General features: G+C 38.4%; 1 protein-coding gene across 10 annotated transcripts in view; it reads right to left on the bottom strand.

Moving 5' to 3' along the window:
* Nucleotides 1-22,332, bottom strand: part of MARK3 (microtubule affinity regulating kinase 3) — a 64,302-nt gene that overhangs the window by 16,134 nt on the left and 25,836 nt on the right. For 8 of the 10 annotated variants that reach the window (XM_050898498.1, XM_050898500.1, XM_050898501.1 and 5 more), the window contains 11 exons: nucleotides 21,223-21,271; nucleotides 20,423-20,488; nucleotides 17,842-17,912; nucleotides 12,288-12,344; nucleotides 11,127-11,363; nucleotides 10,920-11,039; nucleotides 10,089-10,188; nucleotides 9,722-9,834; nucleotides 8,788-8,941; nucleotides 7,009-7,226; nucleotides 1,776-1,879 (listed from right to left, as the gene is read on the bottom strand). In XM_050898498.1, coding sequence (XP_050754455.1) covers nucleotides 1,776-1,879; nucleotides 7,009-7,226; nucleotides 8,788-8,941; nucleotides 9,722-9,834; nucleotides 10,089-10,188; nucleotides 10,920-11,039; nucleotides 11,127-11,363; nucleotides 12,288-12,344; nucleotides 17,842-17,912; nucleotides 20,423-20,488; nucleotides 21,223-21,271 — 1,289 coding nt within the window. Of the gene's footprint in view, nucleotides 1-1,775; nucleotides 1,880-7,008; nucleotides 7,227-8,787; nucleotides 8,942-9,717; nucleotides 9,835-10,088; nucleotides 10,189-10,919; nucleotides 11,040-11,126; nucleotides 11,364-12,287; nucleotides 12,345-17,841; nucleotides 17,913-20,422; nucleotides 20,489-21,222; nucleotides 21,272-22,332 lie in introns of all 10 variants that reach the window. The other 2 variants (XM_050898508.1, XM_050898509.1) reach the window with 2 other exon arrangements.

Genomic DNA, 22,332 nt, shown 5'->3' with positions numbered 1-22,332 from the left:
CAGAAAGACAGCAGTTTGCTGAGAAACTCAAAGCTGGGGAAAAAAAATAACTTCAAAAGACAGCTCGTTAGGAGCATGAAGTTACTCCTAAATTAAGGGGACATCCGAATCTCAAGCATTCCTAGTAAACAATATCTAATAAATTTTAAACATGTAATAAAGAAATTATAGATGAGATATTGCAAAGATACTAGTTTAAAGATGAACAAAAATGTTATTAAACCAAGAAATCAAGTAATCAAATCAGATCAAAATTATTTTGGACAGAAAGATTCATTTTTCAAAGAGAGTTTGGAAAGAAAAAAAGCTATTAACATACCAAATCAAAGAAAGGATGGTGAGCTTTAATCTAAACAAACTTGGTAACATTAACAAGGACTAACCAATGAAGGCTGAGACAGACACACTAAGAGACAGTACCAAATAGCTGTGCTGTACTTCACAAGACAGTTGACTGCAGGCCCAGCTGACCAGCTAGACTTTTGGCACTCTTCAAATCTACACTTGACTTTTTCCTTAATTACTTTCAGTTTGCAGAAAGCTAGGAGGAAGAGACAGGGTCAAAATCATGTTCTTTATCCCTAGGCTCCAGGAGTCAAACAAGCAACAGACACACTTTCCATTCAACATCGTAACTTTGCCACTCTTCCTTATAAACTGCCGAAAGGAAGGGGAAAAATTCTGTGCAAAAAATGGCAGATCCTTCACCAACTTCAACACGAGCTAGAAGAAAAGTATTTTCTTCTCACCCTTTACAATATATCATAAAATTAGGAAGGGGTGGAGAAAATTGGGAAGAGTAGGAGAGAGGTACACATTCCTCCAAGCTTAAGCATTTTTATTAAGTACTAGCTATCTGGGCGCTCTCCTGGCAATGGTCAACTACTTAATTGTTACCAGCTTCTGAGACCAGTAAAATTCTGTGAAGAACAGCTGGTTGGAACTTAAAACACCTCAGCCAACCAGGAAATTTGGTGGTACTCTTCACAAGTGTTACTCTATACCTAACGTCTACATTCACTATTATATTTATTTTCTACAGCTCTCCTCAGTCTTTGGTCCACAGTGAAGGACGGCACTAGATGTGGCTATGGTGTTAACACGTGAACTGGTTAACTTCAATTCCATTGCATGCTCCAGTCAGGCTTTCATTCACTAAAGTAAGAGGAAACCTTTTATTTCTCTGACTGTTTTCACTCAGAATACGGAGATACCAGTGCTTCCCTTCTCAAGATGAGTTCTGTAAATACTGAGCAGCAATTAGACTACAAGAATATCAGTAAGGAACGTTATTAGTCCAAGACAATGGCCTATCACTGTTTCATCTTTGCTCAGAAAAAATCAACTTTCTCCCCGAGACTCTGTAGAAAAAACGGTATTCCAAATAATCCCACCAAAGTAGGTTAGAGTGAAATGTAAAAAGAGAATGGCCCAAGAGAGATGGACTTTGTAGTTTGACACTAAACATGCCTCTTCTGCAAGCGTATGTTGTTTAGCCACAGGAGTTAACAACTTATTTAAGATGAAGTACAAATATGACATGTATTTAACCAGAAATTAGGAACTTCCTTTTACATTCTAAGTACAAAGACTGTATGAATTAAGTATAGAAAAAAAGCCCCCAGCATACTTACAGGTGCTCCATAACTGAAGATCTGTACTCACCTTTCATTAAGAATTACACTAGAATATTATTGCTTTTTAAATTAGGCATTGCAATTTTTTTGGAAATGTGAAGACGAGGGACATACACCATAGGAAGACATTTCATATACCTGTTCTCCTTGCCATTTTGTATCACTGAATGCCTATCAGCAGTGGTTCTTTCACTACAAACATATGTGTTGCGCCGTGTCATTGCTCCGGGGGCAGTATTATTCTACAATTAAAAAACATAAGCTTGTTATTCCCCACAAAAAGCTTTTCTGGGGTTAAGTCTACATGTAATTGAAGGCTGTTTTACTTCATGCTAGTTCTACACAGTTATAAAACTTAAAATAATTAATATACAAACATCTTCCAGTATTTTTAAGGAATAATGCAACCAGAAAAACAATTCTAGTAAGTTGTTCTTGTATTTCATGTTGATGCCTCAAAATTAATATCGCTTGAAGTTTTTAATTACCAATGTTCTGAATTACAAATTCTCAGCACGTATAGCATTTGTCTACATCTGGATAGCCTATTTTTGAAATACTTTACCACTTGTAGATTGTAGAATTTTCCTTTAAGTTAAAATCATACCCTTAAACAAGATAGGAAAAGCAAAGACTTAAGAAACAAATGTGGTAAAATTCAGTGGGAAGGTAAACACGGACTTTTAAATATTAAAATACTATAAAACACTAGACAAGTTTTAAAAACAGGGAAGAATAAGTCAAATTAAAGAGACAAATTGCAGAGAATTTTAATAAGACATTTTAAAAAATATACATTTAAATACAAGCGTAATACATTGAGGACAAGAGAACCAGGGGAACTTAAACTACAGACCTTACTTTATAGGGGAGAAAAGAAATAGAATTACTTTGCCTCTGTCTTTACAGAGAAAGAGGGTGGAGATATGCCCAAGTTGGCGGTCAATTTTCCAGGAACGACTGAGAAGCTAGGTAATTCATAGATAACAGAATTATAAAAAGTTAGATGCAATTACTGTAGGAAAAGCATGGTGGTCCAGATAAACATGCACCCCCAGGTTGTAGAGGAAGTAAAAGCCGGCAAGCCTTATATTTTTTCTCCCCACCCCAAGAACGTAACACAGGAAATTGTATATGGTTGGAAAGTGGAAAAAACCTTTAAAAATTTTCTTTAAAGAAAAGGATCACAGGGCAAAGCAGGAAGCAATATAGGCTATTAACTTTAAACATCACTGCTGGGGAAAGTCTTGGAGGAGGCTAGCTTAAGGGAATGACTGGTCAGCACCTGGATAAGCACACGTTCAGTAAGGATGGCCACTAAGAATCAGGCAGGGGACTTCATGCTCAACTAACCTTTTGGAGTTCTTTGAAGAATTACTGCTATGACAGACAAGGGAAATTCAGCGGATTTTTAAAATAGCATTAAGAAAAAGTTTCACATAAATGGCCACAGTAGAGAATCATGGGAAGAAGGATAAAAAAAAAAAGGAAAAACTAGTTCAAGCACAGAAGGAGAGCAGCCAAACCTTTTTTGTTTCCAAACCTGAAATAAAACTGTTAAAGTGGAGTATTCTCAATAACCAGCAAAAGCTCCTCCAGTACCTTAAGGCAAAATATTTGCTATACAGGGAGTCTCAAGCAACGCAATCCCTGAGCTGCAGATTTAACATCTTCTCTGTTTAAAAGACTGCTGACCTGTTATACATCCTCATGTGAATATACAAATAAAAAAGAAAAAGTGAACTGCGCAACCTCCTGGTGTTAAAAAGTACGAAGAGTATCAAGAGTATTTTAGATTAGCAGAACTATTAATTAAATCATAAGATGTATGTAGTTGTCTCAAGGGTTCTCAAGTATTCTTCACTGGATATTCCTTAGGGATAGGCATGTGCCAAGCATCAGCAGAAGTCCTCCTGGCCCTTTCCTTGTACTTTATTCCTTACACATCCCTTGTCTTCAAATCTGTTTATTTCTTAAAAAAAAAAATAAAATTTGATTCTTCTACTTTCCTCTGACATTTGTCATTGTGCAAACGCCCCTCTCTTTACTAAACTTGCTAGCAATGAAAGCTCTGCACCTAAGGTGAAGTTTTGTTTGTATGTTCTTGAGAGGTCACGCTGTGCAAGACACTTTGTGGAGCCCTCGCAAACCAATGGTACATTGAAGTATTGCATATTAATATTTGCATATAATTTTGTTCTGTGTTCCTGAACACATTAGAGAATGAAGCACCTACAATATCCGACAGTGTTTTTCTGGTGGGAAATATGCACAATAATGGGTGCTCCCTTCTTTCCACCTGCTCCCTTAGAACATTAAATATTTGTTTCCTTTGAGAAGACACCACATAACATTAAAACGTACTGTGATGTTGCACATCTAGAAATACAAGACAGCAATCTCTGTGCTGGATCAAACTTAAAAGACTATGCGTTTTCAGGTTTGGGAGTGGACAAGTTTTGGTATTTGTATCTGAAATGAGAGGACTCTAAAGATGCACTTTCCCAGCTCTTTCTGGAATGCAAAGACAGAAGGATCAGTATATATTTTTTCTGTTTGGCTCAGATTTCAGAGGTCGCAAGAGGAGATTTAAGCATTTCAAGCTTTCAAGTTTCAGTTTTGGCAAGAATACAGTCTTGGTATTGGGGCCTTTACACTTTTTAGTGTACGACCTTTCATAGTTCAAGGAAGTTCTTCAGCTACGACTTTTTTGTTCAGCCAATCTACAGACTATTAATCTCTGGACATGTCTAAGTTGCACAGGTGCACAGCACAGGAAGCCTGAAACTGGTGTCAACAGCGCCACACTCCTTGATGGAATGACAACCCCTAGGGTCAGGGTTAGCTGCCTAAGTTCATCCTCATGACGTCATCTGCCTTCTTTGCAGGAGGTGTTGACACTGCAAAAGCACATCTTAAGAGACTTCTGAGCATACGCACAAGGTCCAATCACAGCACAGAGGAGGAATTTGTGGTACAGAGCCCTCCTCTCTCCCTAGAGAGTCTTGTGTCCACTGCTTAGGCAGGCTATTTTCACATTAAGAGACACCAAGTTGAGGACTGATGAAAAACTGAAAGAATCAGCTTCTGACTTACAGTAATGTACCAATCTATTTTCTTAAGAGCACTAGTATGTTTTTTGGTCCTAAATGATTTTCCAAACATATCATCTATTCTCCTTTTCCAGTTTTCTTAAAGCTATACTAAGGGCTCTGTGGCAGCCTTATTACAAGCATTGAGGAAAAATCCAAAGCTGTGAGTAATAAACAGGGAGTTATTAAACCAAGGAATTATTAAAACAAGGAGTTATTAGTTGCTGCTAACTATGCAACCCCTGTAGCAGGTTTTCGTTATTAACTTGGTATTTGCCCAATGAACTTGAAGATTTTTGATGTGCACTTGTTCAGCTTGCAGAACTATTTAGTTTGCAAGAGTTAAAATGCTCTGTCAACATTAGAAGTACAGTTTGGAGCCCCTTACTCCAACCCCAGACTTAGCTCTATCTGCTCTACAAGCACAACTCTTATCCTTAAGTGCATGCTTGTAAGCTTTGTTATTTAATAAGAGCAGCACACAACTGGCTAAGGGTCTCCAGTGAGGACCAGTTCTACTACTTTCGCTGTATCTGTCAAAGTAGTAAGTGTTTTTAAACAGTATTTTTTCTGTCTCTTCAGTGATTTTCTCATCATATTACTGATTTTAGGGCTTAAGTGCTCAGTGAGAACACAAACTCTCTCCACCTCAAGCTTTGTTCGGCTTCAAGACAATATGGTAACTCCAACATCCTTTTTTTCCTTCTAGGTGCATGCCAATACTGTAAGAAATAAAACTCCCTAATCAGTTCCAGGAATTGTGTAAAAAAAGTCAGTGCTTCCCTCCATCCCCAACAGCCAGAAAGCAAAAGACTAATCTCTAGCAGGGGTGGGGGGGGGAAGGGGAAGTTCGCACTGTCTGACATGAAGAGCTATAAACAGAGACAATTTTAAACACTAATTAATTGAATGACATCACAAGTCTGATTCCATATTCACCACCTTGTACCACTGCTTGTAAAAGATCAGTTGGATCAGTTGCACACTGAATCAGAAGAGAGAAGTATCTTATGGTTATGAGCTCAAGTTTCAAGCTACAGTAGTACGAAATTTGAAATAAGACTACTGGAATAAATCCCCAGGATTTGCAAGTGGTGTAGAACAGCAGATCAAAATACTAAAGATACCAAATGTAAAATGCATTGTAACTGTGATGCAAAGCTCTTGAATAAGGCACTATACAATACTGAGGAAAGTCCAATGTAGGACAAAACAGATTTGATTATCCTACCATTTTGAGACTCAGTAGCTAAGAACCGTCATGTAAGAAGAAATAAAATCTGAATGGTTTCTGGACTGATCAGAAACCAAGGGAAAGGGCAGGGGACCACAAAAATCAGAAAAGAGTCCCCCAAAATCATGAGCTCTTGTTCACATTTATGAATGACAGCTGCTACAGTAGAAGACATGTCTTTCCAAGGAATCTCTTTGGCTGAAATCCTCCAGCCAAGTCGCTATCAGCCACTGAGCCAACTGACAATACAGAGCCAATAAAGTAAAACAAATCTTATTTTACTTCTTTTGCTTCAGATTGTCAAAAAAGCTGTGAGCTCAGGAAGTTCTGTTCTCATTTGTTGTAAGTAATGGTGCTAGGTATATGACCAATCAGGACAGCTTTGTGGGATAAGTTTTTTAAAAAAAAAAATAAATAAAAAAAAAAAAATCACGCCATTGCAAGTTGAATAAAGGACTGGGAAGTTATTTCGTCTGAAAAGAAGGAAGTTTTTCAATACAAAATCCCAAAGTTTTAGAAATTAAATGTTACAAGACTCAAGAGTTATTATGTGAAAACAGATTTCCAACTTTGCCTCAGAGGGAGGCACCACAGAATATACAAGTTAAAGCCAAACTGAACAAAGGATTTTCTTTCTTTTGGCACACTGCCTACTGCTTGACCCTGTAAATTCACTAGTTATGCACCTTACTGTGTTTTTTTTGTTGTTGTTGTTGAGGTTTAGGGGCAGGCGGGGGAAGCCCACAGTTCAGTTTCTTTTTTCTTTTTTTTTTTTTTTTTAATGATTTTTTAATACCCAGACTATGTCTGTTCACTAACAGCTACTACTGCTAATTATTAATACCTACTAACTACTTCAGGAATATTAAGAGGTTACTTGAGCAGCTGACTGATGCAGGGGGAAAAAAGGCAACAGTGTGAGATACCTACGTTTACTCTTGATGAATGAAAAGCAAAATCAGCACCACTGATATATCACAGGTTTAACACCTCTTCACCCCTCAAAAACATTTCATAGTTTTGATAAACAAGCATTTCTACTTACACTAGGAACAGCCGAACTTTTCTTACGTTCAGGAATATCAGCCTTATTGGGATTGCTGGCATTTCCAAGCATTGGACTAGCTGGTGCAATTCCTCTTCCTGCAACAGCACTACTGCTGGATTTTCTTGACTGAATTCCTTCCTCTTTGAGGTCACTGTCTGTAGTACTAGTCTGGCTTCTTTTGGGATATGCCACTACTGAGGGGATGGATGGTCCAGCTTAAAAAACAAACAAAAGAAACAGGAAAAGGATTTTTCTTCTCAGAAGTTCAGTAGCTATTTTTCACTACAATGGAAATATATTCACAGATGAGAATCAAAATAATTAACACTGGGAATCAGAGTTGCAAAAACGTAATTATTCAAATTATCGAAATACGCGTATTTCAGAAGACAGTAAAGTATTGTTAAAAACAAAAACTTCTCCAGGTGAAGATAGTACTTGATTTCCATGAAAGAATTATGAATTTCATGGAGGCTTCTGGTGTTTGAGTACTGACACTGGTTTGGCTTGCTAGGAAAAACCCTTTAGAGTCACCTTAAAGACACTTAACAAGTAACTGATTCATTCAAAGCAGACGATCCTTCATTAGCACAAAGCTGGCACATGCTGTTCAAGCCAATTCCTGATAAAACCAGGCTCCTGAGACAGGTACCTGGTGACACAACCCTGGACGACCAGCAGCACTAAGGGTCGGCGGACTGTGCTCCTGGAACACCCCAGAAGCAGCAGCAGTTTTCCACCAGTCTCCCCGGGTGTGCTAAGAACAGAAAACTGCTCCGGCACACCTGAGAATGAGGCAGCCCCTTCAACAGTCCCAAGCTCCCTCTCGCTGTAATAGGTTCCTGGACACTGGGAAAAACCTGTGGGGATGTCAGGACTGTGTTTTCTGCTGCCTCAATTACATCTCCTCAGAAGACGATACATCAAGATAAATCAACTTTGTAGTTAGTGTTTTAATAACAATTAATCAAAACGTGTATGTATATACACACACATATAAAAATACATCTAAATAGCTATAAAATATATAAATATATATATAGAATATATATATAAAAAAGCATCACAAAACACAGTAACCATCATCCCAGGAGACTCCCCAAGGAAAGCAACCTCTGAATGCACTTGAGGTATTTAAAAGTAGACCTAAACAGAGACTCCTTTTATGAGTTAGTGTCTGAGCAGGAAGATGTTTAAGATATTTAGAAAACCCTAAGCTACTATCTTGCACACTATTAAGCAGAAGAGTTCTAAGTTTGTCTGAGTCACTGTTCTTTAGAAATTTAATTCCTGCAGGACAATCAAGTGACACTACCCTCAGGAAACAGGAAACAACAAATATTGGCAAACTGACATTTCTTCAAGTTTTAGACATAAGCTGACCTACTAGTGTCAAAAGAAAACAAAAACTGAACAGACATACAAGAGCATGGGGGAGGAGTGCTGTGCTTTTAATGAAAAGGGGGTTGCAACATTCTCTTCAATTTGTGTAACAAGACTTTCCCAGCACGGTCAGGAATGCAAGGGACAACACAAGGCAGAATAACAGAATTAAGTTGGTGTATTCAGCATTCCTCTAGAAGCTGTTTTTGAAGGCTTTGTAACAAAACCATTTAAAAAAAAATAGTAGTTATTCAGTAAATTATTTAACCACCATGTTGTGAGCTACACTGTTGTCATCCTCCTTACCTTTCTTTAGGGGATGGAGACAAATTCAGAAACCGATAGAACTGGAAGTCACTATATTCTGCAACACTGAAAATGAGAATTGCTCACCGTGATCACTGTACCGCCGCTGTTTCTGGCTAGAAGATATGCTTCTCTGAACTTTGTGATGAGGAGATTGTCCAGTGCTATTATTAAGATCACTACTTGGCCTAACTTTGGCAAGTGAAAGATTGCTGCTGGAGCTTGAATCACTTGCATCCAACTACAATACAAATGAGAGTATTAAAACAAGGAGTTCAGACAAAACAAATTAAACATCCACCACATTATGGAAGCAGTAACAGGGAGGCAGAAGGAAGATGGCTCTGGTACATAGGAAATTTTGTGACAGCAAGGAAGTTGCTTAGAGGCCCTAACTTTTTAGATTCTTGTGCAACTGTCTTAGGTAAAACTCAGTGGAATTTGCAGCTCCTCAAAGGACAATCAGATAAAGAAAATCCATCTCTACTTTCAGTACTCTCTCCTCAGAGTTCTCTAAGATTTTAACAGGAAGAGAGGATACATTTCGTAGAAGCCACCACACCAACTCCTCCAGCAGAGGAACCAAGAGCAGCTTACTGATGCCGAGTCCTCTCACCATCATATGGAAAGGTAATCTACAATGCAAGAACTTTTTTAGGTTGATCGGTCCTGCTCCTTGGTTCTCTTAAAATATTTACAGCTGGCACATTCACACTTGAGCTCCTAGGCTAGACAGGACAGTAACTGGCATAAAAGTCCTTCAGAGGAGTAACTGCTGAGCAAGCAGGGTAGCTTTGGGGAGCCTAAAGGCAAGAGTTTACTGACTCAGATCAGAGTGAGAACAAACACAGCATCATTTAGACAGCTGACAGTGATGATTAGAATAATGTGATTTTAAGTGTAATGGATTTCTGTGCAGGAATGCAATGCCTATAGTTACTGACTTAATTTTTGCTTCTAACTTTGCAAAGGACACTTTCTGATTCCTTTGTTTCTTTGCATTTGTAAGAATGGTACTTACCTCTGACGATTTCCTTCCCAGCAGTAAGTATGTAGCTGTGATTTCATCATACTTCATTTTACTAAGAGATTCTTGAATTTCTTCTTGAGAATATCCCATTCCTACCATAATATCTGAAAACAAACACATTCTGTAAGTGACAGAAACACTCTGACGTTTAGGCTGGCTGGGTGTTTAAGTTCAAGAGAAAGAATGGAACATTTAAAGAATTAAACAAAACGATTAAGTGTGAGAACATAAGCCTGATGAAATATCAGTATTAAAAGATTAGTTACTTTTTCCAAATGGCAAACCAATAGAGTGCTGGAGGAAAAAAACCCACCCACACCATGCAAACAGTATCATATTCTGAAAAATGCTTGATTACCTATTCTTTTCTGGTCCGAGATGTCTAGTTCTGGTTCAACAAAAGGTTTAAGTTCATCCTCCTCATGCCCTGCATTGATCCACCTGTCCTTCATAATTTGCTACGGAAGAAAGGGTTTTGTTAGTACAATACACTTACCAACAAAGAAAACGAGCTGTTGAAAGAACAACTCCCCTATCTACCAAACACTAAGGCCTTTTCTTATTTTTCTTTTCCAGAACAGGCCCCAGCACCTACTCAGTTTTGTTTTGCTCCACTGAGGAGAATCAACTATGCACATCAAGCCAAGCTGCTTCCCAGTCAGCTGTATTCTAGCACACAGCTGAAAGCTAAAAGTCTGTAACACAGACCAGCAGCAGGGCAACAACTCCGACAAGTTCAGTAGGTCCAGGCTCGACTATGGAAGTCCATGGAAGACAGTATTGTTTTGGCCTTTCTCCTCCATGATGGTACAAAATGCAGGTGGAAGGCAATTACATCATAACCTAGCAGCCAATACTTCCAGTTCACATTTGAAAATGTGGAAAATGCCCTGGTGGATCATCCATTAATGCAGGAATCCACAAGGTAACCATCAGGAAAAGTCACATGACATATGCAGTGTAGTCTCACATTCATTTTGAAAGTAACTGTGGAGTCACGTGCCTTGTAAACCCAGTAAACAAAATCTTAAAAAAAAAAGTCATATGCTTCACTCAACAATGCCCCCCTCCTGAACCCACTCCAAATAAACTATTCAGGAACAATATGACAATAGTAAGTTACAGCTCAAAAATACAGTTTGCAAAATATAACGTCTAGCTTTCAGATGCACCTTATTTGCACCATTACCTCTAGAGTGCCTCTTTTTGTTGGGTTTAGCACCAGGAAACGTTTGAGGAGGTTTTCACAGTCTGTGGACATGTAGAAAGGAATCCTGTATTTTCCCCTTAGCACTCTTTCTCTAAGTTCCTTGGTAACAGAAGAACAACAGACAGTAAGTTGTAAGCAGCAAATCGCTTATCATAAACATGCCCAACAAGTTCTACAAAAACGCACCTTTAAGTTCTGTCCATCGAAAGGAAGAGATCCGCTCACAAGAGTATAAAGAATAACACCTAAACTCCAAACATCTACTTCAGGTCCATCGTATTTCTTCCCTTGAAAGAGCTCTGGAGCAGCATATGGTGGGCTGCCACAAAAGGTGTCCAGTTTATTTCCAACTGTAAACTCATTGCTAAAACCAAAGTCAGCTATTTTAATGTTCATATCTGCATCTAGCAATAGATTTTCAGCCTGGAAGAGAAAGAATGGTTTGTAAGATGAACTTAAAATACTTGATTTAGAATGCTATTGTCTGTTTTTACTCATTTTTAAAAGGCAAAAAGCTGAAATATCTGTTAACATTCCCTTCCTTGCAAGGTCTTTAGGTATGCTTTAGTCTATCATTCACATATCCCCTATTTTAAAAATCTCTGTACAATGGCTTCAGACTATGGGGGCTGTTATGCTACCTGAAAACTGTGTTATTACCATCTATCTGTTTTCTCCACAGAAATGCATCCTGAGCTATTGTAACTTACATTTTGATCTATTAAGATGGAAACAAGATATAGACTCACTATCCATACTTTATATGGCATTCTTGCAAAAGTTTGGTAATACACGTAACCTTTAAACTTTTTTCAAGTGTTTTTTTTTGTTGGTCGTGGTGTTTTGTTTATTTTTTTTTTAAGTTACAAAGCTATGTTGAACAAGTTATGTGGCAACACTATTAATATAAAAGGCACAGTTTAAAGAAGGGATATACCATTTCATGCCAAGCTACAAAGAAGCCATACTTCAGTTTCATCAACACAACTGGTAATTCATTCTGTTTGAGACCAAAACTTGTCATACCTCTGTCAAACTACCTTTTTTTTTTTTTTTAAAGATCTCTCAGCTAACACTGACCTGCATCAGATTTGAATCTGACCACAGGGTGAGAGGCTAGCTTTCAGCAGCCATTAAATTTCTGTATTTAAAAGCCTTACAAATCCTCTTCCTTTTATTTGAAATGGTTCTATACTGTAAACATTCCTCAAAACTTGCTATAACACATGCCAAAAAAAAAAAAAATTCAGAAAGCTTAAGATACACTACATTTTATCGGCACAATAAAGACCATACCCACAGGTACAGACGCTGACACACACACTTCATGCACTTTTTCCTACTCACCTTGAGATCCCTATGAACAATATGCTTTTGATGGCAATACTGCACTGCAGATACTATCTGGATAGAAAACAAGCCCAATTATATAAGTGACATCTCAAAGAAACAGGAGTTTTAATCAAAAAGTTCAACATTTATTACTAAAGTTGACATGTACTTATCCACTCAGGGCTACATAACCAACTACTACAGTGACCAGCGTATTTGGGGAAAAGCTGCTAAATAACTTAGGTGTTTGTTATTTGATCTATTTGGTTTCTACTATACTTGAAAGAGGATTTTGTTTTTCCTGTGTGGCTAATTATAGACCAGTACAAGCAATGACTTTCAGAAAGGTTACTGAAGTATTTCCATTCCAATACTGTATACAGCTATAAAAGCTTTCCCTCTAGACTGAAGTTTTCCAGTCCCTCTCCAAAGGTGATTTTTCATGGTGCAGCATGGAGAGAAAAGGGTAAGAAGTGGGCTTAGCTACTGGAGAATCTACTGGGAAACAGCTTGTTTGTCAAAACTTATGCAGTGAGAAGCACCTATACATCTCACAGATGTCTGCTGTCTAAGTGCATATGGTTTATTGCATTTTGTATACCGGACAAGAGTAGCAAGCTCAATGGAAAAAACTCTCTGTGTCGCTCAAGTGTAACAAAATAATTTCTTCCATCGTAATTTCCAAACATCATTAAGTTTTCCCTGCTTTATACAGCAAACTATATAAGCTATTTACACAGTACAGTGGCCTAGTACATTGCTTTAGAGTCATAAGCATTGCTACAGAACTCCACATGTATGGAAAAGCTGGATAAAGTCTTACTGTTACATGATCACAAATGCAGTCAAATACATTTTATTGTCATGCATACATAGTCAGAATTGAGGCAGATGTTATGACTTCTTAAAATAAGTGGAACTGCACATAAAAATAATTCACTGTAATAACTATGCTTAAATAAATGTATTTCCATTCTTCGTTCAAGATTAAGATGATTTCCAACACAGAAAGATGAGGTACCATTACTGTTACAAAAAATAACTCATGATCAGACCACCCAGATTAGGATAAGGATCCTCCTGTACTGGTAGGAAGCAATGGTTTTCTCTCCCAGTATTCAGAGTAGGTGAAAGTAAAGTTCTTGGTAGGTCAAAGAACTGACCTACCAGTTAATTTTGCATTCGAAACTTAAGCACCAATGTTATGATCTTTGTGCCCCTGTATTATTGAATCATGCATGTGCAAAATGCAACCTTAGAAACCAAGCAGTCTATGAAAAGTTGAAGTATTTCTATTCCCGACACTTTCATTCTGTTTTTGCTTGTTCCTTTATGGATTGGCTCCCTCTTTCAGACTCCAAGTTCAGCTTTTTAGTTACTGAAACTGCCAAAGTGCTCCCACACCACCACTTGTACCACCATCCTTTTGGCTTTCCTTCCTTTCCTCTCCGCTACCATTACTTTAGCGCCAGTCACAAGCTCCCTCTGCAGGGGCTTCCAAGGCTGACAGCATGACAAACACCTCAAGCTTTACTCAGGACTGCAGAGACTCAGCACTATACCACTTGCTCCTAAACTGCTTTTACTCTACCTAAGAGCGGAAGGTCTAGCAGATGATCAATCAGTAGTTTCCTTTGGAGATGCTTTTGAACTACTCTGCATTGCAACAGGATAGCACAGAGACTGCAGAACTGAGTCCAATCTAAATGAAATGGAAATAATGCAATGTGTATGACATTAATAATTGAAGAACAGCAGTCATCACTGAATGAAAAATAGCACAAAGCATGGCTGCACCGGATTGACTCCCTTGTCTTCCACCTTCCATCACTGCTTCCATTGACAGCCCCCTCACCCCCAACCTACTTGAGTGTGAGAAATTTGCTGACGCTTGGCAGGTGGGGAGAAGAGGGGAAGAAACAGCAGACCTTTTTGCTAGAGGTAACAACTGGAGCATTGAAATACATTTCTTGGGAGGGATTTCAAAAATCTGTAATCATAGGTTTTAAAGAACAAGTTAGAACAAGTTATCTCCAGGCAGAAAAACCATTCTTCATGAGCATTAAATGACAAAAGGATTGATAAATGACCTCTCAAGGTCCCTTCCACACTGCCGCAAGTATTTTGTTTCTTAACTGGAACATACAAGTAAGACATATTTTGTGGATTTTTTTATTTTCCAAGATCTGTCCTAACATCTACCAGCATTACAAATTCTAAACTGCTTCTGCAGGGAAACAGTGGGAAGACTGAAGGAGGCCAGATCTAATTGGCTGCAGTAACGGAAGAGAGGGAATTAATATACAGGAGTTTTGGGAGACCCTCTGCCCTGAGTCTTGGCTTCCCATTTTTGCATTAATTCTTATCCAGATGGGCAGATTTTTCTATGGAAAAAGGATGGTAAGATTGAACCAGAACTGCCTGGAAGTCTGTAATAGGGGAAGAAAAACGAGGTGACATTAAGAATGCAAAACGTTCTGGATTTGAATTTCTCACACATGGCTGCACAAAGGGAGTTTGAAATGGAGAACTGCAGAGCATGGCTGTATTTTTAGTGTTTGTACCCTCTCCTGTGTTCCTTGTCAAGCGTGACTGGAATAACGTGATCACTGCCTTTTACATTCTTTTTTCCTGCTAAAAAATCTTAAGTATGCGTAACAAAACGGACCAAAAAAAAATTTTTGTTTTTTTAACAAGCAAAGAGGGGAGAATTACCAAATTCTGCTCTTTGCCTGCTAGAGAGGAAGTGTCTCCTCAGATAAAACACAAGTGTTTGATCCAGAAATCACATCTACTGAAAGAAGAAACATGATCTGAAAACAAGACATAATACAACCTATTGTAAGAACTAAGCTCAATACCATGGCACAACTGTTTCTTCAGTTTAAAGAAAGCCACCGTCTGTTAAACCAGTTAGCAAATTAAAAAAAATAAATCCCTATTATGTCGTAAGTCTCCATCTAACATAAGAACAGCTGCACTGAATCAGATAAGATCACTACAGTAAGGTAAAATGAATAGTTTTATGACCTGTAAACCCAGTAAGATCTAGTTTCCTTCGACACTGTCCCAGAAAGTCCTAATGTCTAATAAATGCCAACCTCTGATCAAAGTTGCCTGACTGCTGTCCTGCACGCATGGCTCTTCTCTCTAGCAAAGCGCAATGAGCTCGTGCTATAGTTTCTCTCCTCGGGTTATTACTATGGCTGTCTCTTTTTTTCCAGGCACTCATGCTTTTGAAGCTCTCAAGAACCTCTCATCTTTGAGATCAAGGTCCTCTAAAATTGGTTGAGCTCGGTAGCCAGGAAGTCAGCTGTTGAGGGAGGACAGAGCACAGCTGCCTGCGCCAGGAGACAAGACTTATAAGAAGAAACTGAAAACATACTTCTGTGTATTTCAGTGGATTCAATTGAGGCCATCTATATATCTTTACAAATAGCATTTAGTCTACTGAAGTACCAAGGGGGGGGGGGGGGGGGAAATCAAGCTGAGAATCTGAAATACATAAAATCAACTCTTGATAGGTCAAATACCCAGCTCAGCAGGTAACTACCTTTTAAATTGTATCCCCTCACATCTGTTTCTGAAAAATGAAGTTACATATATCCTGTACTACCCACATTTCCCCATAATATTAAGCACTAAGTGTACCTGTAAAACATGTTTGACCTGTTTCCACAAGTTTTCACTTAAAGGGGAGTCAAATTGTTAGAAAAAAACCCAGGTAATTGTTGAACAAACATGCAATTTCAATGGAATTACTGCAAGATCTTTTTCCACACAGGTCCTGATAAAAGAAACTGAGGACAAAGAGCAGAGAACCACACCAGCAGAAGTTTTCAACATTCACATCAGAGAGAGAACAGCAAATCATCTCAAGTTACTCTCAAGCTCTTCAAGTGACATTACAAAGAGCAAGGCAACAGTCTGGGATTTAGAAGAGACAGCTGACGTGGGAACGACTGCTCCACAACCCATCACACCTACTCCAACACAGCACAGAAACACATACCAGAAACCCTCAGTCACAAAGGAAAGTTCTCTACCTGAAGGAATACAAAAGGGAGGGAAGCAGCTTTAAAAAGACATGTAAGATTTTGTTGACGAGGAAGAAAAACTTTTCTTACTATCAAGCTGTATAACTCCAGTAATCACAAATCACTTCTCGGGATATGAAGTCTGCAGCTGCTTTTTTTGGGTTGTTTTGTTTGTTTGGTTTTTGGTGGTTTTTGGTTTTGGTTCCTCCCCCCCCCCCCCCCCCGAAGATTAAAGAGGGTAAATACAAGATTTAAAGAGATGAGAGAAAACAAAGGAACAAGGATTCCACAGAAACGCTTTTGTTGCCTCCTTATATTGGGTTAAATACCTTTCTATTTTTCTTTATTTTCATTGAGTAAAGTTTACATTTCACTTGAGCTTACTGCTTATATTGCTTTCACACAATTCTTACTATACGAGACAGAGGGAGTAAAACAGTTGTGGCACAGTTTCCTAGTTCCCAAATTGTTCCTTTCAGTCACACTACCCACACTAGAGAAGTGCAAAAGTTTTCTTTACAAGGCATTTTGTGAAAGTCATTAATTAATTTCCTGGAAGTCTCATATATCGTATCAAATTTCTTCTACTTTTGTACGGCTACGCTTAAGAAGTGAAGCTATCGGAGCCTCTCCTTCCACCAGTGAAACTATCATGTCATTGCCACAATTCACCAGTTTAAAACCCCTACATATCATTCACTAAAACACTCTTATCCCTGTTCATTAAAGTGTCATTAAGCAGAAGCATAATTTTGATATTTACTTTTCACAACGTTATCCAGGTTATCCAAGTGACCAAAGGGATGGAAATAATGTAGGCATTTACAAACTTCTGCACAAGAGCAGAAAACAAAGTATATCGGACCAGTCAGATCTGCAAATGAAACTCTAGATGCTGCAAGAGCAGAGATTTGGATTTAAATTAATTATGCAAAAATATTTGGTTATGTTCAATACTGCTTTACTGTAGAATGGAAGTGCTTTTTACAGATCAATGAAGTTCCAACGTCTTTGCAGGGCTAGTTTATCCATCATAAAGCAAGCTAAACTAACAAGCCTAGAAATTACTTTTCCATGATTTTTTAGAACAACTATTAAACTGCATCTTTTCATGTAAGCGGATGGATGTGAACGGATCCCTGTTACATGCACTGCCAGCATTTTGAAACTGGCTTGTTTGTAGCCTGTTACATTTGAATAACTTCCAAAATGTTACAGACCAGCTGAACTAAGGATATATGAAATCAACCCAGAGGAAATGCATTTTGGAACGGAATACACTTCCAAATCAAGCAGTTACTGTGTTCTGGCACTCCTGGACACCCTGGCACACAGCACTAAGAAAACTAGCACCACTGAATGGACTACTAACCCCTTCAAAGTACTACCACAGTTCTTTTTGCTCACTCAGGGCTACAAGTCTACAACATGCTGAACACTGCTAGAAGTCAAACGCAAAGGACAGCCGTTTTACTCATTTCAGCATTAAAAACAGGGGGGTAAAACCTTATCTATAGGAATGTTATACATACCTGTCTAAATTTAGCTCTAGCCTCCTTTTCCTTCATTCTTCCATGTGCAACCAGATAGTCAAACACTTCCCCTACAATTCAATAACGAGATACATTAATGTCAATTTCAGGATCTAGAGATTCCACTCTAGCAGTTGCCCACAGCAGCTTCACTGGAATGATTATACTTCAAGTTTATGATTACAGGTTAGCTCAAGAGAACAAGGCACAACTGCTATGCAATGTACTACACTGTCATCTCTTATGCAAGAAAATAATAAGACTTAATGAATGACTGGATATAGACAAAAAACCCATTTCCTTCCAATTATTTATGATAGAAACTGAGCAGCATACTTCTGTTCTGTAAATAAAGATGACACGTACCCCTTCACAGACTTTCTCACATGGGTTTCTTTTGCCCCACAAAAAAACTTCATATATGAGAACATCTGGATATTTGTAAATATTGTCATACCAGCACTAGAATTTTTCTTTGTGCATGTGTATAAAATTATTCTAACCAAAATCAGAAATCTTAGCTTTAACCTAGGCTTGGAAGAGGTACTCACAAGGAAGGTCACAATAACGAGCACAGCAGGACACGTTGACATAATCCACCACACAACCATCAGATCCGTAAGATACACTGAGAAGGATTACTCCTGAACAAGCCCAATGTTGTATGGCTGTGGACGACTAAAGGAGATTACTAAAGATCTGTTGTGTTTTGGTTTTTTTTCCCCTTTAACCAATCCAGTCATTTTATAGCACGTCAATACAGACTACAGCATTTGGGCTTTAGGTGCAGCCAACTGGCCCATGAAACACTGACATGTTTGTGAGAGTATGGGAGATTTTCTTTACTAAAAACCAATAGTCACGTACATAAGAACTCCTACAAACACAGACTAGCACACAGTTTGAAAAATTCTTTGCTAATATGCAAAATTAATAAAAACTTTAGAAGTGGATCAAATATCTAAATATTCTCTACTGAGCATGAAAACATTTTTTGTACCACCTCACAAAGGAAGAGCTGAGTAACTTCACATTTATTTTTGAAAAGAAGCAACTCTACCAAATTGGAATAAAAAACCCAGAGTCATACAGCAGGAAAAGCAACAACTGAGCAATGTGAGGGAAAGTCAGGATTTTCTACAAAATAGCCTTACCTCCCTCTGCAGTGTATAATTTAATACTCAACTCATAACTCTCTCAGCTGTATTTCACAGCTGTTTCTTCAAAAACCTTGAAGAAACAAACCTGAACATATCTTCATAATTCAGGGAAAATGACACCGGAGAAAGAGTTATCCCCAATTTATGCAACGCGTTGCAGTTGTAGCAACAGTTTCTTTCATCCTGCAGCCACAGAGTTCATATGCATCATGCATGACCAGTATGTTGATAAAGAGGAAATATGGGAAATTGATGCCTGCCACTGAGATTACCAGCCACTCCTGTCTTGCACAACATGGCGCATGCTCACGGCCTTTTAGACCAGTACAGTATGTATCTTTCCATTACTCTAATAAAGATCCTCACTGCTTTAGAGAACTGCTGGCCCTTCTACCTCCTAGAAGCTAATCACTAGATGGCAATAGGACTTCACTTTTAAGTCTAGTGCCATCAAACAGCACAGAGATGCCTCCACAAACACCTGTACTAGCTAATATTTTAACAGTATTTTACCAGCTTTGTTTCTGTTTAGACAAATCTTGGCTGAGCATTTAGTGAGATGCTAGAAGAAAACATAGGCAGGTAGAAAATCATTACCTGATTTATAGTAATTTGTTAAACTTCGTGTAATCTAACATCAGAGTCAGAATTCAATGCTGATTTTCTCTGAAAAGAAGTCTCTCTATCTCCCTCCCAAAACTAAAGAAAAGCCTCAACTATTTGAGATTCCCAGCTGCTGATGCTAAAGGGTCACACTGACAAACTGAGTGCTATTAGGTTTTAGCCAGCAAGGAGTAACTTAAGCCTGAATGCCTTAATTCCAGCCCTGGTGAAAATATCTGACATTGCATGATGCGCACTTTCCCCTCCTCCTGCCCCCTGCAATCAGGAATAAATGTTTAAGTTTCTCCTAAAATGGCATAAGGCTAAGCCTAACAATTCTTGACAGTAGAAGGTCTGTGACTAAGATACATCAAATGTCATCAACATCTAAAAACAGAAGTTGCACTACTCGTGCTTTTGAAAGCAACAGTTAAAGAAACACAGAAATATTTCATTTGAACATGTTTTTACCAAGTATCTTACACAAAATAGGACACCAGAGGTAGGGAGCTGAATACAATAAATTGAGAAGGTTAGCATTTGTTATGGACAGGAACAATCAATGGCCAAATAAAGATTCCCATTAAATTTGAGTTGTGAAAACAAAGCAAATGTTACTAAGTTGCAATAACTTCAGAAGCTGGTTTTACAAGTTATAATTAATTATGTTGCCCAAAGAAGTCCCAGAGAATATTAAAGATTTTGCTGAATATTTTACACTACCATGACATTAGTATTTGCTGAAAAAGAAAGCAAAACAAGTGCTTTCTCTCACTTTGCAATTTGTTTACATGTGTCATCACAGCAGAGGTACTTACCCCCACTTGCATATTCCATTATTAAATAGAGAGTTTTTTCGGTTTCAATGACTTCAAATAGCTTCACTAGAAAAGAAAGACATTTATTAATCAGTTAACTAGTTGCAGAAGTATTATGTTAACCCCACTGAGAATTCTGTCAGAGACAAAAAAAGACCACCTGTTTGCTTGCTGCTTGACAATATCAGACTATTATTCTAAAGAAGCTTTTTCTGTCTAATGTTCCTAAATGGAAAATACTGTAACACATTTGGTCGACTCATACAGAACAACATTTTCTCAAGAAACAATACTTTGCTTCTGTTACATAGGAAAAGCAACTAAATTAAGCAGAACTTGCACAGATTTGAGCATCACCAATAGCCATTTTTATGCACTAAACTGGCACACACGGTGACAAATGAGTTATCAGTCAGTTTGCTGACAGTCCCATAACAATACTATATCATTTAGACGTACAATCCTGAACAATTTCTTGACCACTTCTTGCTTTTGGTATATGCTTATTTTTAATGAGAGCCTGAATTCAGTCAAAATCAGCATTATACTCAAAAGGAGCAAAATTATCAGTTAGCTATGCAGTAACAGTTTTGTGCAAAGGGACCAAAACGTTTTTTGGGGGTTTTTTTGTTTGTTTGTTTTAAAAAACACACAGCTCTGAAAAAGTATTTTACTGCTATTTTACAGTAAATTGGCCCCCTAGTCCAGAATCATCTTTTAAACTCGTACCACAACAATTTTAACAGTGAAAAAGCTAAAATTTCTCCAGAGTTGGAAATTATGTGAAAGAAACAATGTACCTATATTTGGATGATTTAAGATCTTCATTATTCTTACTTCTCTAAAGAGCTGAAAGAAACATAAAACATGAAATAAGTTAATGAAATAGGTAATACCCATTCTTCCTAAAGCCTGATCACTTTGATATACTTATTTAAACACAAAGGGCAAACATTATTATTAGCATTTCAATGAAGTTCATGAAATAAGTACTTATTGGAGGGAAGAGTTTAGTGCCTGCTTCTTTTAACATCCTGCCCCAAACAAATCAACCCTCAAAAACCTGAACACACCCACGAAGCGCTCCAGATAGCTCAAGAGAGAAGTGATCTTAGCTCTGTGGTTTGCAGACTTTTGGGGCCAGAAGACCATTATGAGCCCATGCAGCTTCTTGGGGCCAGCACATCTCACACCATCTTTCACCCCCTTCACAGAAAATACTGTTTCCAAAGCTTCGTGAACCCCAACCAGAGCACCTTGTGAAGACCACTGCAGTATGTTACTGGTATGAATTCATCGCTCTTCGGTACTTCGTTAAAGCCATGGAATTACTGTGCTACAACAGGAACTCACAGGTGAAAAATCAGCTGCTTATATTGCACAGAAAGCGTTATCCAACTACACCTGCAAGGAGCAAGTTTTAAGGGGAGATTGGGAGGCAAGGCTGCCCTTCGGCCCTTCAGAAGCGTTCCTGCAAGGCGACTGAGGCACAGTAGCATCTAGTCCTGGGTTTGTCACCGCAGCTCCACTGACTCACTGCCAGACATCCAGCCTCCAAGCCTGCTCAGCCAGTATAACATGCTGAACGTATTTGCCAAAATTAATAGGGCAGAACACAAATGGTGTTTTCCTGACCGCAGCAGACAGAAGAAACACCATTACTTCAGGGGTACATTCTGAAAGGGATCAGCCTGCTCCCACCCTCTTCACCATCCACCTTCTCATGCAACAGGATAGTACCGCTTCCCTTTATGCAAGCATTGGTGTTAACCCAGACTGACACACAAGGTCCAGGAATGAATTTAACAGAAAAATCTCACAAAACACACAACTCCACCAAATAAAAACACTCCACCTCTAAGTTTTCTGTTGCAGCTCCCTTGCCCACCCCAGCACATCTATTTTGGCAG

This window comes from Gymnogyps californianus, chromosome 5, assembly GCF_018139145.2.
Source record: "Gymnogyps californianus isolate 813 chromosome 5, ASM1813914v2, whole genome shotgun sequence".
In the NCBI taxonomy this organism is placed as follows: domain Eukaryota; kingdom Metazoa; phylum Chordata; class Aves; order Accipitriformes; family Cathartidae; genus Gymnogyps; species Gymnogyps californianus.
Note: the sequence above shows the minus strand (reverse complement) of the source record. Positions and strands in the feature narration are given on the sequence as shown.